Source organism: Marmota monax, unplaced genomic scaffold (genome assembly GCF_021218885.2).
Source record: "Marmota monax isolate L192 unplaced genomic scaffold, Marmota_monax_Labrador192_F-V1.1 WCK01_AAM20220418_F8-fsc00269, whole genome shotgun sequence".
Lineage (NCBI taxonomy): Eukaryota > Metazoa > Chordata > Mammalia > Rodentia > Sciuridae > Marmota > Marmota monax.
This window is the reverse complement of record NW_026694072.1, coordinates 1,175,387-1,195,077: the sequence shown is the minus strand read 5'-3', so window position 1 is coordinate 1,195,077 and position 19,691 is coordinate 1,175,387. Positions and strand designations below refer to the sequence as shown.

Sequence of the window (19,691 nt, the reverse complement as noted above, 5' to 3'; positions counted from 1 at the left end):
TTAATCAAGAACAGGAAGGTTTTCGTTAAACAGTACCCTTGAGACAGGCATAGAGGTACACACCCACAGTCCCAGCTATTGGGGGGGCTCAGGCAAAAGGACTGCTTGACCCCAGAAGTTCTGGGCCAGCCTGGACAAAACAGTAAGAACCTGCCTCAACAAAACAAAATCCCCAAGTCTGGCTTGATATATAACCTAGTTTGGGAATCCAAATGAAGGAATGTAAATACCTTTTAAGTTTTTTTTTATTTTTTATTTTTTACCTATTTGTGTATCTTCATGAAAAAGACTTATTTAAAGCGGGTCCACCGCACAGAAAACACCTTCCTTCTGACATCAGCTTGGAGAAAGCACTTACTAAAATTCTTACTATCTCTCAATAACTGTTACATATCCCATTTTATCTGCATAACCTTGGCATCTTACTGCACTGTAACCCACAAGTTTGTGCAAGCAAGTTTTTTTTTTTTTTTTTGCGGGGGGCGGGCGGTGTCATATAGTCAAAAGGCATTCACAAAATCTTTTTTTTTTCTTTTTCTTTTAGAGAGAGAGAGAATTTTTTAATATTTATTTTTCAGTTTTCGGCAGACACAACATCTTCGTTTGTATGTGGTGCTGAGGATCGAACCCAGGCCAAACGCATGCCAGGCGAGCACTATACTGCTTGAGCCACATCCCCAGCCCATCATTCACAGAATCTTCAAAAAATCATTTTACTGGGGCTGAGGTTGTGGCTCAGTGGCAGAGCACTTGCCTAGCATTCAATCCTCAGTACCACATACAAATAAATAAAAAATAAAGGTACATCAACAACTAAAAAATATTTTTGTAAGTCATTTTACTGTTCACAAAATTTTCCTGTAGTCAGATGTCAACTGTCAATAATCTTGTATACGTATACATTCAAATACACACACACACACCCACCAAAAAATAAATAAATAAATAGAATACAATCTGTTGATGTAAGAGCCTGTAAAAGGCTTATCTGTAGTTAAGTTTTAATGTAGCTAAATCCTTGTATAATCCAATGGATAGTCAAAACTGCTATGATTTTCTGTCTACACACACACACACACACACACACACACACACACTTGAATGTGATGGTCAAACACCACACTGGGAGCTTACCATAACCGTGCAGTCCTCTGAACCACTGGCAATGACCTGATCGTTGTGCGGGCACCAGTCTATATCCAGCACTGGTCCTGTGTGACCACACACAGTAGGGTAGGATTTGTCAATTCGACCAGTCTGAAAGAAGAGAGAGAGAAACCTTTTATATAACATCAATACCACAGAGCTTTTATGTTTTCTCAGGCCTATTTCTTCTTTATTATTTCTACCCAAAACTCTCAGCTGTCTACTTGTGAGGACATTCACATGCATCAATGCCAACTAGTGAGATGGATTAGCTTTCACTTGTAGTAACAGCTACTACCAAGTTCATTCATCAAATTACAATTAAAATTTCTAGAAACAAAAAGATTTTATATTTTGTATCTAAAAAAGGATTTTATTTGCACTCATAAACATAGCACAGAGAATTTATAAGTCTTTTTTGCCAAAATATAATTCTAGAACAGCCAAACTGTAAATTATGGATGTTTCTACTGGAGGGGGCAAAAAAAACCCCTTGGTATTACTTAAAATGTGAAATATAACTCTTAATATAAAAGGATAATATCTTTGAATATACAAATTAACAATTCTAGAATTGATTGGCATCATTAAAGTAAAACGTTTTTTAGAACCTTTAGCTGATTTTGTGTATGTGTGTGTGTATGTGTGTGTGTGTGTGTATTCTGTTTGGTAGAACTAGGGACTGAACCTAGGACTTTGCACATGTTAAGAAAGCACTTTTCAACTAAGCTAGATTCCCAGCCCTTTTATTTTATTTTGAGGCAGGATCTTGCTAAGTTACCCAGACTGGACTTGAATTTATAATCCTCCTGCCTCAACCTCCCAGATAACAGGTATTCTAGATGTGTGCCACCACACCCAGTTTAAAGGGCATATATTTTAACGTCTCCATCTCTGTCTCCAATAGAAATACCAACCAGACAGTCTAACTAGATCTCACCCATTCTCCAGTTCCATGTCTCGTTAAGAATATTTAATGTTGGTTGTAGTCACCACTATTTTCTCATTTTACACATTTGAATCTAACAAGCCAACCAGTCTTATTAGACCAATTTGGTGTCTACCAAGCCAACTGCTGTTATGATAGGTGTAGAAAAGCTCTATCTGTTTTTCAACAGGTTAGCACCATGCCATGCTGGGGCTGGATGGGCTCTAAGAGCAGGTGCACAGAAGGAATGGCTGCACTGTGTAAATGAACCCATTTGCTGTTGCTGCTCTCTTGTTATAGCAAACTGTCAACAATGGGGCAGGCTTCTTGACGAATTTTCAAGCTCAGTAACCTCTATGACTTCTCCAACTTAACTCAACTGTGGAAATTTCCAGAGAAGCAATGTGCTAAAGTGCCAAACCACATGCTCTGGAGTGAGACAGACATGGTTTCAAATCCACGCTCTACAGCTTAAATAGTGGCTGACCTTAAGCAAGTAAAAAAAATCTCTCTTGGTTCCAGTTCATCAACTGTAAAACAGACACTTAACTCCCAGGATTATGGTGAGGATTAAATGAGAGAACATGTTTAGGTAAATGATAGCTCAGTGTTACAATTATCAGTGTAAAATATGTAAAAAATTTAATTATAGTACCTGGACTATAATAAAAACTCAATAAAAAACTGTCACTGATTATTAGTTCTTCTAGCACAGTATTTATATTACTTCATCATAAGAATTAATGAATGTGTATTATTTATGAACTTTTATGGGCCAGATACTGTGCTGAGTTCTGGAGGTACAGAGCTGAACAGGGAAGCCCTGTCCTAGCTGAGCATGGAGTCCAACTGGAAAGAGACATTTAAATCGCCAGTTACAGTGCAGCACAAGACCTGGTCCATGCAGACAGACCTAGGGAAAAAGAAACACAGGATATTCAACTAGGCTTGTGGGAGGGAGTGGTGTCACAGTCTTTGGAAGGTTTTCAGCTGAGAAGGGCAATTTCTAAGCTGAGACTTAAAGATGGCCCTCTGCACAGACCTAAGGCCTAGGTTTCTTCACCTCTTCCTCCTTTCCCTTGCAAACCTCACTGAACTCAGGGGCTTGGGATGTAGCTCAGGGACAGAGCACCTGTCTAGCATACTCAGTCCCCAACCAGCATCAACACCACCATCAGAAAAAGAGGAAATATCAATGAAAATCATATTATATAAAATCCAAGTGTTGGGGGCTGGGATTGTGGCTCAGTGGTAGAGTGCTCGCCTAGCTAGTGTGAGGCCTGGGGTTCTATCCTCGGCACCACATAAAATTAAAATAAAGATATTGTGTTCAAGTACAACTAAAAAATAAATATTTTTAAAAAAACCCAAGTGTTATAAAAAGGGTCATTTGTAGGCAGCAAAGCAGAAAGAGCCGAGAACCAGCCTGCCCAGGCTAGGATCACATCTCCACTATTTCTAGCTGTGAGTTTTTGGCCAACTTACTCCAACTCTCAAGCTCAGTTTCTCAGCTGTAATACCAGTATGTTAATAATTCATTCTTTAAGAGTTGATGGGAAAACTGAATAAGACAATCAAGGTAAAGCATTTGCTACTATTCCAGCACTTGAAGTGTTCAACAGATGCCATTCAAAATTTAACAAATACTGGAATTCACTCTACCACACTTCAGATCATGTCTTTCCTTAAAGCAATAGCAAATAAGCACCTAAGCCGGGTGGCTTTATCAGTTTCTCTTACTGCATACCCATAAAAACTATACGAGATGGTTAGTTCACTTGCATCCTTAGCAATGTTCCACGCTCAAGCTGGTGGTGGTGTGCGTAGTGTTCATTCTAGTGTATATAATGATTATCTTAAGTACAGGAATCATCATTCATTGAATGTGTGATATTTCATAATTTTAAACATTCTAGACAAGAAGGGCTGAGTGATGTCTGAATGACTGTGGACAAACTTCTGAAAGGTATGACAAAAACAAAGAAATAGAGAAGTATGTCGGAAATGCTAAGAAGTTCCCAAGTTCAAGAAAGTAAACCAGGAAAAAGGACTGGGACACTAAAACAACAGTGAGGGGGGGGGAAAACTGGTCAATATGGTAAACACAAGTAGAGAACTATGTAAAACAGCAGTTATAATGACAAAGTACAGAAGAGTAAGTAAAGTAGAAAGGCATGTGTTCCCAGTCAACAGGTTTCAGGGCCCTTCTCTAAAGAAAAGCAGGAAAACTGACTAGTTGACATGACTGGAAGTCATACAATCATGTTAAAATTAAGGGAAAACACTAAAAGGAAAAAGAACATGTAACTTCCAAAATGTATGCAGGAGGAGGGGCAGGGGAGATGTCAGGAATAAAAGAACCTTTTTGATCCTACAAAGATGAAATAAAAGGAAAAAAGGAGAAACAAGCATGAACACTAGAAAGCACACAATAAGATGATGGAAACAAAACCAACTATAAATCATGATGCGGTAATGCAAATAGGCTAAACTCACTAGCTAAACCATAAGGACTCTTGAGATCAGATCAAATCCAGCTACAGGACACAGACACACTCAGCACTGGGGATGTGGTGGCACTTTGCCTAGTATGCTTAGCTGGGTTCCACCTCCAGCACACATTTTAAAAAATAATGACACTTGCTAGGCTTGGTGGTGCATGCCTGTCATCCCAGCAGCTTGGGAGACTGAGGCAGGAGGATCGCAAGTTCCAAGCCAGCCTCAGCAATGAGGCGCTGAGCAACTCAGGGAGACCCTGTCTCTAAAAATAAAATACCAAAAAGGGCTGGGGATATGGCTCCATGACTAAGTGCCCCTGAGTTTTATTCCCAGTACCAAAAAATAATAATAATGACACCAACAAGTAACTAAAGGGGAGGGAACACATAAAAAATCCACCCAGAGGCTAAATTAATAATAACAACACACACACAAACACACTAATATAATATGACCTTGTAGCCAATATTTGAAAATACACATTTTTTTTTTCAAAGCAAACATAAAACATTATCTTTTTTTTAAGTGATCAATTATGAAACCACAAAGCAAATTTCAAAAAGTACCAAGGAGTCAGTATCGTGGAAAGTATGTTTGGAGTACAATGTAAAACAATTATAAATTAATAGGAAGTTATTAACAAAAAAATCTCCGATAGCTGGGCTCTGTGGCACACACCTGTCATCCCAGCAGCTCGGGAGGCTGAGGCAGGAGGATTCTGAGTTCAAAGCCAGCCTCAGCAACAGCAAGGCACTTAGCAACTCAGTGAGACCCTGTCTCTAAATAAAATACAAAACAGGGCTAGGGATGTGGCTCAGTGGTTGAGTGCCCCTGAGTTCAATCCCTATTACCCACCCCTCAAAAATAAAGCCTCCAATACAAACAAGTCTCCAATACACTAGAAAAAAAATATAAATTCACTAGTTCACAGTTTAAAAAAAATAGTAATGGATAACAAAAAAAAGTTAAAATTGAATGATATGATATATCAAAATACATGGAATTCAGCTAACACAGATCCCCATAAAAGTTTTATAGTCCTAAATGCATATTTTAGAAAAGATCTCATATACATGGTAGAAGTATGAATAAGGAATAACATTTGACAAGAAATCTGAAAACTCTATGAAACAGGCTGAGGAAGGAGAATTGCAAATTCAAAGCCAGCCTCAGCAACTTACCAAGACTGTCCTTAAATAAAAGATTAAAAAATGTGAATCAGTGGTTAAGCACCCCTAGGTTAAAATCCAATGCCAAAAATAAATAAAACCTCCATGAGACAATCAGGAAAATGTAACTCACTTAAGATTAAAAACCTTGAATATCGTAAAAGAATGAGAGATGTAACTCCACCCATCACCTACCCTCATTAATCAATCACCAAATACCAGAACCAAAATAGGCCCAGGTGGTTTTATAAGAGAGATCATCTCAAACTTTTCCAGGGAACAGAAAAAGGAATTCCACTGAACTCATTACATAAGGTCTGTGTCACAAAGGCTAAAGAAAAAAAACAGAAAACCAAATTCAGTAATGTGAGTTTTTCTCAAAAAAATAAGCAAATTAGCAATAAGCAATGTGAAAAGACTAGTTACAAACCAGGATAAGATATACGCAGTACATATACCCAGCAAGTGAACAGTCAATCTTAACAAAGAATGGCCAGATATGAGCCAAAAACTCACAGGGAAGAAACCCCAAAACAGATATAAGAAAAGAGATCTGATCTTTCTTGTAATTAGGGAGCTGCAAATTAAAATAATGAGGTAGTATTTTTACATGTATAAAATCTGGCAAAAATGTAAAAGTCTAAATGTGAGTGCTAGCAAAAATGTCAGGAAAGAGAGACTCACATACCCACTCACAGGACAGTGTGCAGTTAACAATGTATTTGGCAAATAATGTGGCAACAGGCATAAGTGACAAGCAACACCACTGTTAGGTGGCCTGGGTGAGAGAAATGTCCCCATGATTTCCACAAAAGTATTGTTGCAGGACTGTTGGAAACAGTGGCAAAAGAAGAAGCAATTTCACTGACTCTCAGTATGGGAATAAATACTTAAAGTTTCACACACAGAAATAAATGTCACATGTAATAATACAAAAATATGGACATATTTGAGGAAATTACCACCTCTGGAGAAGAAGGAAGGCCTCCCCCCAAAAGTCAGAAGAAACAAACATGGTGAAAAATTAACATCTGTTTAATTAATCTTTGGGGAAAGTACTTGAGTATCCTATTATTTTATTTAATATATTCCCTATTTTGAAAAAAAATAAAAATGTAATAAAGTGAGAATCATATCAATATATTGTTACTGATTTTACATTAAAGTATTTTTCCCCTTCGAAAGAAAAGGTTTTCCTACCTGAATTGTTTCATCTCAGAGTCTCACATTCTTAAGCTCTCCCTAGCAAACCACATGTGGCAGCCTTAATGGAAAAGTATAGTACTGAATTTGAACATTTTTGTAGTGGGGGTAGGGGGCTTACTGGGATGTAACCCATGGGAGCTCTACCACTGACCTACACCCCCAGCCTCTTTTTTTTTTGAGCCAGGGTGTTACAAAAGCTGAGGGTCTCACTAAATTGCTGAGGATAGCCTCAAACATGTGATCCTCCTGCCTCAGCCTCCTGAGTTGTTGGGATGACAGGGGTACACCACCACACACAGCCTGAATATGAACTTGTAACAACAACAAATGATTTCCCCCCCCCAAAATCTGGGCTAAGCAGAACTTTTGGTAATACAGAAAGCAATTCTGAGGGGAATCTGGAACTACTAATACTAGTTGTGCTTAATTATATACTACTATAAAGTTTCCTAAATGAATACTTCCCCCACAAATCAAATTAAACAATCTTTTTTTAAAAATATTTTTTAGTTATAGATGAATGCAGTATCTTTATTTTGTTTATTCATTTTCATGTAGTGCTGAGGATCGAACCCAGTGCCCCACATGTGCAGGCAGGCGCTCTGCCACTGAGCCACAGCCCCAGCCCAAATTAAACAATCTTAACTAAAAGTTAATAGGTATTCACCAGTAATCTTCAATCAAATGGAATATTTGAGAATAAAAAGCATTTCTGCCATTCCTGTCTCATGAAAGTACTAGGAGTACATTTTCTAGGAGTAATAGGAGGATCTGAAAGTCCATTTTTATATCAAAAACAAACAATAACATTTTGAGAGTATTTACATTATATGCAGGAACTATCTGGAGATCTTTATATCCATTTATGAATTAGGAATTATCCTCATTCTCTAAATAAAGAAACTGAGGCACAGAGAAGGTCAAGAAGCAGAGCTCTGAAACACCACTGCCATCCACACCAGACTGGATAGGAGAAAACATTTCCAGGGGCTGGGGTTACAGCTCAGTGGTAGAGCACACGCCTAGCATGTGCGAGGCTCTGGGTTCAATCCTCAGCACCACATAACAATAAATAAATTAAAAGCATTGTGTCCAACTACAACTAAAAAAATATTTAAAAAATATGCCATGGTTACGAAAAGGGCACAGAAGTAATGTCTATTGGCAGCTGGCCACTAGACATTAGAAACACAGAGTTAATTTTAAAAAATGATATTCTGCAAACAGCTGCTTCCTCTGGTTGGGATGTCGTCATAAATCCTTAAAACAAATAAAACAGAGAAAGTAGCATCATATTGCAGTACATGAGGAAGGAAATTCACTAAATATCTGAAACTGATAAAAGAACAAAAGCAAAAAGAAAGTATGAAGGAAAATTACACTTTAAATGTACATTGGTCGTTTGACATACTGGCTGTTTACAAAACATTAACCCTCTTGCTTTTCAAGGGCTTAGACCTTCAAATTATCTTCTATTCATAAAAAAAAAAATCAAAACAAAAACACAATACATTTCTTCAAATGAGCATATATTATTAAAACTTCAGAACTGGGCATTTATAAACTACTAAGAACTCCCAAGTACATGAAGACTAAAGGAGATAATTCTAATAATGAACTTACACGGTAAAGATGAGGAAACATCATTCTGAAAGACATTTTAGACCAGGATTTAATGAGAAAGCAATTCTCTTCAAGCCTTTGACACACACTCATTTATCACCAGTGAATAAAACAAGGAATCCATGTTTAATTTGTTAGACTATGAAGGGCCATTCAGAAAGACATCTACCACATGTTGTGGTGAAAGCACAGTTTACCTGCAAATTTAAATTACTGAGGCTGGAAGGAAAATTACAAAAGGTTAATGCCAGGTTTTGGATTTTTTTTTTTTTTAACTAAAAAGGTGACTTATTTTTAAAATCTCTCATCAATTTTCCAAAGGTATTATCCAGAATAATTTCCTTTTACTAGCCAATCACGTACTATCTTATCTCATTAAGGATAAATCACTTCAGTTACATCATCTAGAACATTATCACTTTTGTAGCACAGAAATTGGTTTAGCTAAATGTAATAGTCATTTAGTCTCCCAACTTTAAATACTTTTTTTGATCGATTACTTATTAGTCCCAATCATTTGCCACAGGATGGCTTTTATTGTGCCTCTCTGGATAAAGTTCCAAGTGGTTAGGATTACCTGGCACTCAACACATAAAGTGGCAAAAATGATCAACGTCAAGTTCCCAAAGGCTCTGGCTCAGAGCCTAGTTCGTGATCTTGCGGGACTCTGGTGAAACAGGTCAGGACATTGGCTTACAGTCATTAGTACCTGAAAGGTCCAGTGGCCTGCCCAAAGGCCAGCAACATGAGCCCAAGGGAAAATTCAGCCTCTGAAGGATGTGCACAGTTGGCACAAGGGAGGGGGTCACAGCACAATTTCCTTGTGGCTGGCCTCAGCTGAGGGTGATGGCTTTGAACAGGTTATAGCCAGCAACTCTCATCATGGCAGAAAATGTCCTAGGCACCAGCACTGTTACTTGCTTGGGTTTTTGGGAAAAGTCCTTAAAAATTTCAAAGCAGCCCAAAAGACTCCTAGAAACTAATACTTCAATAAAACCCAAGAAATTATTCAACATTTCCCTCCAATGGATATTTGAGGATGGGGATGAAAACAAAAACACATATAACAAACATCAGTAAATGCTCTAAAAGGAATATTTGTAGTTTAAATAACTGCAAAAACAAGTCTCACAAAAAAAATTGAATGTAACTTTTTTTTGGGGGGGGGGGGGGGTACCAGGGATTAAACCCAGGGGCAATTAACCATTCAGCCACATCCCCAGCCTCCCCCCTTTTTAAAAAATATTTTATTAGTGACAGGGTCTTACTCAATTGCTTAGAGCCTTGATAAGTTGCTGAGGCTTTGAACTGTAGTTGCTGGGATTACAGGTATGTGCCACTGTGCCTAGCTTCAATGTAACTTTTTTTAAATATCTTTATTTATTTATTAATGCAGTGCTGAAGATCAAACCCAGTGCCTCACACATGCAAGGGCGAGCACTCTACCACTGAGCCATAACCCCAGCCTTCATTGTAACTCTTATCAGATGACATTTCTAGTCATAAGGATATCGTCCGTCAGTTTTAATGGAAAACCATCTAGTTTCTTTCCACTTAGGTCTACTAGTGCATCTCATTTATGTGTCTCACACCTCAGGCCAAAAAGGAATCCATGTTTTAGAAGTGCACTCACTCTACATACTACTGTGGGCGTACTACTGTGCAATCAATTTCAAATGTAAATGAACACACAGAAAAATTCTTACTATTGTTTCAATAAAGGAGTTCCACTCTAGGAGGATTTTTAAGAGTTAATGGTGTTGTATCACAGATATAAATTTTTACCTTCCCAAGCCCTCAAAATTCAACTTTGGGATGCTTCCCATATGTCCTATGTATTATACAAAAGATCATGCAGAACGACTATTTCTCAATGTTAAAAGTGATTCTTCACCAGGTGTGTGGCGCATGCCTGTAATCCCACTGACTTTGGAGGCTGAGGCAGAAGGATCACAGTAAAAGTAATAAAATAAAATAGGGCTGGGATGTAGCTCAGTGGTAGAGCATCCCTGGGATCAATTCCCAGACTGATACAAAAATAATAAATAAAATAAACCCACTGGTTCCTTCAAGAATGAAGACATGCAACCTTTTGTTAAAGTCATACATCACTTTACCTAGGAGGCTTACTCTTTCTTATAACTATGTTTGCACAAAGTTAATGAACTTCCTGGCTATAAAAAGTGACACACATTTGAATCATTCAAATCATGCAATACCCTTAACACGCTCAAGATATTCCACACACAATTTCTTCCTCATTTACATTCTGCATCTCATGGTACAAACCCCACTCTGTCAAGGTATGGCCTCTTCTTGCTCTCTACCCTGTCTCATGACCCGGTCTCTATGCCTATTAACCTATTACACTACCAAACACCTGAGGGCCAAAGAGCCTCCACCCCATCCTGGGGTGAAAGGCACCTTCCATTACTTGAGGAACAAAGGGAAGGTGAAATTTTCCAAAATGCTCACTCTGCTTTATAGCTGTCGAAGTTTTCATTTTAGGAAATAATGAGTTCAAAATTACTTGATAGGTCCAAATTTCAATAGCAACTCATTTCTAGCTTTGGGCCAATATACTGAGATTCTTGAATCCTCAGCTACAAGAATGGGAAGTCAAACTCTGAGCTTGGAAGCAGAGGAAGTTTTCAGCCCAAACATAAGGGCTCCATTCACACTGTGCAAAGTTCAAAGGAGTCAGAAAAGGATATCTATTGAAGTGGGTTTTCCTCCCCCCCCACCAACTTCCTTTTTCTTATAACAGAATTATTTATGTGGATTCATGTTCTGCTGGAATCTCTTAAGCCTCTGCTGCTCCATAGGAAGGAGCTCTGGTGATTGTGGTCATGGGACAAGGGGAGAAGGGCAGGGATAATAAGACAGGGACTCGCACACAATCGCACACAATATACAATTTGTTAACAGTCTGCTGACTAAGAATGAAACATTCCAAGGACGTTTTACTTTAAGGAAATCAGAAACTCCAAAATTTAGGGTAAGAGGATGTGCTCTGGAATAAAACACACAGCTAGAGTTACCCTGGCAGGTAAGGTAAGCCAGCAACCAAACATGCCAGGGAGAGGCAGTGTGGTCCTGGAGACATCAACTCCCTGTGAGTTGAAAAGAGCAGTCTTGTGAGCAGAAGTGACAATGCCAGGCAAATAATTTTCACATTACAGGTTCTCTCTAAAAACTGGGTTTAATATTAAATAGGCCATATTTTAAGCCTATTAAGAGCTTAAGGAAAGCTACTGTACAGCTATGAATATTTTATTACCAGAAAGCAAAAAAGTAGAAAATTCAACATTTCCTTATTCAACAATGACTAAATGTGCAACAGTAACCAGAGAATATGTACCTACTTCCTGACTCAACAACAACAAAAAATCATATCCCAGGTACTCTCCCCCCACCCTCGCCCAATTATAAAGTGAAAACCTAATATTTCCTACTGGTCCCTGCAGACCGGTAAGTCCATGGGATGCTTCTGGGCTGACAAAACCCCAAAACCAGGAACCCAAGATGAGGCAGAACCTAGTCAAAATAAACTTCAGCTTGAAATCAAAGGCTGAAGAGTAAAAGAACTATGGATAGAAGTGAAATACAGGAAATTAAAGCATTCAGTGGCAAATCAGAAAGGAGGGTAACTGGTTGCCTCAAGCTTTCTAGTGAGATGCAGCACTGGAGACTCTCCACTGAGACCTCCTGGGAGTGAAGAGCAGGCCCCAGGGCTAGTTCCTCCTCTCTGGTCTGAACTGCTTTACCCACGAGCCTCAGAATGAAAAGTCACTGAAATTCACTCCCTGAAGTGGGAATGAAAAATAACAACAACAAAAGGCCAGCAGTGGGCGTGCACCTGTAATCCCAGTGACTCAGGGAGGCCGAGGCAGGAAGATTGCAAGTTCGAAACTAACCTCAGCAACAGAGTGAGATAAATAAAATAAAATAAAAAGGGCAGGTGATGTAGCTCAGAGGTAGAGCATCCTTGGATTCATTCCCTAGTACTGGAGAAGGGGAAGGGAGGGGACAAGAAGGGAGGGGATGGGAGGAGAGGGGAGAAAAACATTAAAAACTTTTCAGTGGTGGGTGGGGTGATACCCTGTGGTCCAAGGCCATGAGTTCCTACCTTGCAGAGCTTGCAAACAAACAAGAGGACTGGAGTAAGAACTAACTTTGTGGTCCAGATCACTCACGTCTGACTTAAAGCTTAGTCAGAAATGAACCCAGAGTCACTTTTCCTAAGACAAAGCAGACATGTGCCCCAGCTCAGGCTTCCCTTGACTCATCTCAGATCCTACACCCAACTAGCAGAGATATTCAATTTGGCAGAATCGGACAATTGGCTACATATGGTTATAAGGTGGCTTCTGGACCAAACATGACTTCAGAAATGTATTCTGCACTTAGAACCCATTCTTGACCTGGATAGCCACTTCCCCAGGCTAGGGCTGCCTGCTTCCCACAGAGGGATTCTGCAGGGAGAACTAGCCTGCACGCTCAGCATAGACTGGCACTCTCCAGAATCCCAGGAAAGAGTTAAACATTCCTTGCACTTGACTCGGTGGCTTCTCTTCACCACACACCCAGATCCCACCATTCTCTGAGCCACTGTGCAGCCAATCAAAGCAAAGGAAGGAAATTATCCTGGCTGGTTGTCAGCCGCAGAGCTCTGATGACCATATATGGTAAAAACCACTGTCAGAGCTTGTCAGGCCTGCGCCCGGCTGCTGTGGACACATCAGTGAACTGCAGCAGCAGGAGCTGGCCAAGGGAAGGCACAAAGGACAGGCGGCCTGCTCATCTTGGGGGGTGGGGGGGGTCAGAATCCATCATCTGCCAGGGCATACTCTCAGTGAGTCACAGTCACTCACTGTCATCAAAAATAGCCTTAGGGCACACTGTGAGATTCCTTTTGCCAGTACTTTGTGCTCCACTGTTAACTGGGGTGAGCAGGGTGTCCCTCCCCTCTTCCTCCTCTTTGTGAGACTGGAAAACAGGCATTTGGAGAAAATGAAAAGGCCCTTCTGTGGCACTTCATGTGGTAACAAGGTCGTGCAGAGCTCCTGGGGCTGGCAGCTCAGGACATAATTTGGAAGTCATTGTTCTGCACCTGGTGCCCTCCCCTGCATCCTCTACCCCTCCCCATGCCAACCCCCAGCCTTTCATGGCCCACACACTTGACAGATTAAGGTGCTCTGGGAAGGAGGCAAAATCTCTTTGAGTAGGCGGTGACTGGACAGCTCACAACACATCAGGATAAGGCAGGAATAAAATCCTCTGCCCACAACACCAAAGCTACCAAGTGCCAAACAACCACATCTGTACAAAGGGCTACCACCATTCCTACCCTCACCCAAATCAGAGAACTGCTGTCTGTAGAAATGAAGACTGCCTGTCAGCATGCAGCAAGGCAGAGAAGCAGCCAATGCAAATCCAGCAAGTGCTGGCAGAGACTGTGGATCGCAAAGAAAAGCACCATCAGGAGACGCCATTCCTTTAGAACCAGCCCATGAAAGAAGGCGCACACCAGAACAGAGCCTGGCACTTAAAGGACACCCTCGAAAATGGTGACCGCTGTGACTTCATCATCACTGCAGCGGTTTCCACAGAAGCAGGGTGGAGACCAAGAGCTTTTCAAATCTGAAGACGACTCTCTGAGCTCAGAAATCAAAGCCCCGAAAAGCTACTGTTTTCATTATTGAGCTTTCCATCAAGAAAGTATAGGTTTGAACAGTTTCTGTACCAAAAAATAAAAAACTTTCCATACTAAAGTCAACTAAAAACTCAGAGATCAAAATTCTAAATTCATAAAAAGTCTGGGACAATCACTCCATCTGAGTTTCAAGTTCTGCAACTGCAGAACAGAAGAATGATAGCAACCAACCCTACCAAGTGCAAAAACTGAGACACTGTTTATTTATGAAGGAGACTCTCCAAGTACAATTTGATCTCTTTTTGGGGGGTGTGGGGGGTAACCAGGGATAGAACTCAGAGGAACTAGAGACCAATGAGCCATATTCCCAGCCTTATTTTATATTTTATTTAGAGTTGCTTAGGGCCTCACTTTCGCTGAGGTGGCTTTGAACCTGCAATCCTCCTGCCTCAGCCTCCCCTGGAATGACAGAGCTGCTGGGATGACAGGTGTGTGCCACCACGCCCTCCTTGATCTCATCTTTGAGTCTCATTTTTATGAATGATAGAAGTCGCTGCCTCTTCCTGAAGAGAATACAAAGGAGAAATGCCCTGTTGATCTAGTTATAACAATGATCCTAAATGCTTATTCCGGTTCTTCTCCACATAAGCAAGGAAAATAGCAATTTTATACAATTCACACTGAAACTGAAGGGGAATAAAGTCAAGATATGTGTACTTTTCCACCAAAAAACTATCCTTCAGCTCTCTTTGAGTCCCAGTGTTAGTATACCTAACACATAAACGATTTAATCCCATTCCATGAAACGTCCCATTTCTCCAATACCAGAAAAGTAAACCTAACTCTGAGATCCCAGAATCTGGAAGAAGACTGTGGCTACCACATCCTTCTCTGCCCTCCTCGGTACAGAACCTCTTATAACTTTTCAATTCAGTAAATTGGCGGGGCTCCACTTCTGCTCCATTTATAGTTCCCACACATAGGAGAAACCTAAACTCAAACAGGACTTTCTCTGCCCAGCCTCAGGTGGGCTTCATCCCTCTCATGGCCGAGTGGGAGCGCTTTATGCATACACAAAGCTCCCCAGTGGAGTGATCAAGGGCAATCATTACTGATTATAAAAGCAAAGACCCAGCAGAGGTCCAGGTCCCGGCACAGAGCAGGCACTCAAAGATTTAAGGAAAGAATATATACATGAATAAATGAACTGGTGTTTTTAAAAGTTTTAAATCTCAGTAAAGATTAAGCAGCAATTAGCTCTATATAACCTATATTATTGGTAACATTACCAATAATATTTTAAAAAATAAACCATGAATAAATTCATTGTCTAATATTTTGGGAAAAGTGCAGGTAATTATAAAGATAAAACTAAAAATCACCTGTAGTCTTAGCATCGTTAAGATTCTAGATTTATTCCTAAACAACAATAACATAATATAGAATTAAACATAAAATATTGTGGCCTTACAACTCATTTTGTTTTTTTAAGTTCTATGAAGGTATCATGGATACAGGATAACAAAATCTTGCCACATAATATAACTTTTTCTTGCACACAATCTCTCAATTATTCACTTGACTTACTTAAGAGCATTTATATATTTATACTTGTATGTATGTGTATATATCTGTATATACACACAGGATTATGTTATATACTTATACAGATTTTTAAAAGAGGTGGAAAGATGATGTTTAAAACTCCCATAAGGCCTTTTAAGCCATTCTGAATTACTCATATATACTCTGTATGAACCAACATTATAAGTCAAAGACTATAGTCTGAGAACATATGAATTAGTTATCAATTGCTGAGTAACAAGTTACCCAAAAGATGGTACATTCACATAAGTTGGTGGTGTCCATTTGTGAGAGGTCCCATGGACCTCTCTCCAAGAGCTGGTTGAGTGTGCTCACAACATGGCAGCTCCAAAAGAGACCAAGTAGAAACCAACAGACTTTTATGATCTAAATTCTGAAGTCATCCTGTGGTTACACAGTTCAGTTCTGTTTAATGTTAGAGGAACCACAGAATCACATGAATACCAGGAGATGAGAGTCCCTGGAGGCCATCTTGGAGGCTACCTATCTCAGTACAGTAAGGCACCATATAACCATATAGTAAGGAACCTATACAAAGGCTACCATATAAATAACCCATCCAGGGCTGGGGATGTGGCTCAAGTGGCAGCGCGCTCGCCTGGCATGTGCAGGGGACTGGGTTCGATCCTCAGCACCACATAAAAATACAATAAAGATGTTGTGTCCACCGAAAACTAAAAAATAAATATTAAAAAAAATAAATAAATAACCCATCCAATTTGCATCCTCCATCCAAGTGAGCAAGAGATCAAGAGCATACAATTTCTAACCACTAGCCCCCATCTGTTAGGTGAATAAGAAAATAATTATAATACAATGCGATAATGTAGCCAGTAGGACTAGTGGTATGAACAAGCAACTAAAAAGAATCCAAAGGACGATTTCCTCTGTCTCAGCAAATCAAAGGTAATATTTAAGCTAGATATTAAATGGTAAGAAGAAACCAAATATTTATTAGGCACTAAGAATACTGACTGAAATCAATCAAGATTCCTTCCTCAATAAACATGACAGAAACACTCTAAAATAACCCTTGTCAACCCAGGTTCCATAAGAGATTTAAGTTCCAATGCCCCAAGGCAGCTATTATAGGTAGTGAATCAATTTCTCTTCTGTGCATCCAGATGGCACTATCTATGTCATACTTGCAAAAAATTAGAAAATAGTTATTTAAATGGTTTTCTGTAGGTCTGACCTTTTACCCCACCCCCTGCTTCCTGATTGCCAAGAGCCGAGCAGCTTGTCTCTTCCATGCCCTTCTGCCAGGTGTGCTGCCTCCCCTCAGACCCAAAGAGATGGAGTGGCTGACCATGGACTCCAACCTCTGAAACTGTGAGCCAAAATCAATCTTTGCTCCTCAAAGCTGTTCTTGACAGGTAGTTTGGTCACAGGGACAAGAAGCTGACTAACACACTCTTAGACACCAAGCTTCCTTCACAAGAGAAGAGTCAAGGGAAGAAGGGAGAAAGCCGTGAGGAAAGGCAGAAGTCACCCAGTCTGCACCCTCCATTCAAGTGAGTGTCAAGAGATCGAGAACCTATAATTCTAACCAACACCCCCATCCTAATTATCTATTAGGCAGGATTTATAGGTTTGCTGTGATCTGAAGTTTGTGTGCCCCTAACCAGAAGTACTGCTGTATTTCTGTCTGAGCCTTCACAGATCACAATGGGGAGGGAATGCTTTAGTCACATGTCATGAGTGTGGCTACTCCATAAAGGAAAGGCTTGTTCATGCCAACATGGTAGACTGCACGGGGGGCTGACAACCTGTGTGCTCTTCAAACAAGGCAGATCATGCAGTGTGGCAAAAAAAGTATCCCTCATAGCCAAAACCACAAAGCCAACGAGTGTTCAACAAGACTGCTATTTATTATTCATCCTCTGAAAGACTAAGGAATAAAAAAATGTACTAAGCCACACCTGGAAAAGTCACGGTAAAGTGGCATGCCAGAGCTTGATGGAAGAATTACAAAAGAGATGGGGAGTCACGTGTGCTAATCTAAATCACCCCACCTCAGGACTGAGGACTTTCATTATTCCTCAAGCAGTGGCCTCTTATAATCCCACTTTCTCTAATAAAACCTTCCTAACAGAAGCCTTATAAACCAAAAGCTTAAAATATATATTATTAAGTGTGCTTATTGCTGCATATGCACATATGCTTGTATGTAAGCACATACAAGTGTGTTTTAATGTATTTGTTCCTATTACTCTTTTCATTTTTAGATTTTAAATCCTGGAAGACAGAGACCATGTCTAACTTATTTAACAATCTCCCAGAATCTGACCACAAACCTCATGAGGTTACAATAAGCCCTATTTACTGCCGACATTAACTAGTTTTAAAAAGAAATTCATAGAAAGCTATGTTTCAAACATAACTTCATATTTGGGAATTTGGGGTTTCTCTACTTCAAAGCAAAAACAACACCTTGTTATAAAACTTTTGCATAGTTGCCAAGATAATGAAGTTGGAGGAATCTCTTTTCCAGGAAAAAGAGTCATACATTAGGATTAATAGGTACCTTGGTTCCCAATCATGTTTCTCCTTCAAGATTGCACTTCTAAAGAGGAGACAAACTAAATACCAGCGATCTACTAGGATGCTTTCTGGGGGAGATTAGGAAACTGACCATAACAAAAACTAGATGCAAGTCCTCCTGAAGGGAAGACACTGGCACAGGGCAGGCCCTAATCAGATTACAGAGGGTCAACCAACTCACTGCATGTGATAATCAAAGAACAATGAAGATTTGTATAAATAATCAAACCTCAACTACAAAAGTGTCAAATTTATAAACCTTACTCAAATACTTATTTATGATTCTAGTAAAATATAAGGTAGGTATCAAGAGGGCAGCCATCCCATAAAGCAGACAGAACTATAGTTTTTCGGACAATGTGGAAGATGGTATTATTTTCTATAGCTTCTGACATACAGGTCTCCCTTAAATGGTGTTAAGAGAAATCTAAAGTTTCCCATGGTTTGTAAAAGATAGACACATAGAGCCTTTTGTGGATGTGGAAGCTGAAGGGAACTGTCTGATCTTGGTGGAAAATTAGCCATTCAAAAGCTTATTTTGGGCTTCTTAATTGGCTTGTACCATTTCTTTGACAAAAAGAATGCCTTAAATTTATCCCTCAGTTTATAAAAGAGGAAATAAAACTTTTTAACTCCAAAACAGATCATGAGGCTCCAGTGCTTGACCTGGGTTGACAAATGGTGCTGTCTTTTCAACTGGCTGCCCTAAAACCCCCTAGTAACAAGTCAAGTTTCCAGATGCTCCTTGCTTTTAATGAAGGAATAAACTAAAAAGTTGTGGATACAAATGCAAATGTCATTTAGTTCAACTCTCTACCTCAAAATTAGGTTAAGTACAGGTATAATAATGTGGTTATTTGTCATTCAACAGAAAATTTCTCCACAAAAATAAAAGGAAATGGAAATTTTCAATTTAATGAAAAGATTAACCTTATACCAGAGTAAGGAGATGCATTTGGAAACACATATTTTCAAAATTTCCCCCCAAAGACATCCATCTCCCAACCTCTGTAGAGAAATTATTCTATTGAATAATATCACATCAATCCAGCCACTAAAGTAAAATACAAATGTTAAAATAAAACAAGTTAGTCATGAGCATTCCCGAGAAAAATACAAGGAAACCAAAAATTTTCCCAAGGGAAAAAGCATAAAAAATATAATGGGAAACAATACTTTGAAAGAAAATCCACTTTGTTGTGACCACTTTCAGAATCCCGTGATCCATTATGATGACATGCACCCTACCGTATGCAGCTCAGATGCAGAGGGGCCATCTGGGAGGCTCACTTCCCCTCCACGTCAACGGCTATAA

At 39.6% G+C, this 19,691-nt stretch overlaps 1 protein-coding gene across 2 annotated transcripts in view; it reads right to left on the bottom strand.

Annotated features, from left to right (window-relative positions):
• Coro1c (coronin 1C) overlaps positions 1-19,691 on the bottom strand; it is an 83,929-nt gene that overhangs the window by 29,823 nt on the left and 34,415 nt on the right. For both annotated transcript variants that reach the window (XM_046464324.2, XM_046464325.2), the window contains exon 3: positions 1,135-1,257. In XM_046464324.2, the coding sequence (XP_046320280.1) occupies positions 1,135-1,257 (123 nt within the window). The remainder of the gene's footprint in view (positions 1-1,134; positions 1,258-19,691) is intronic.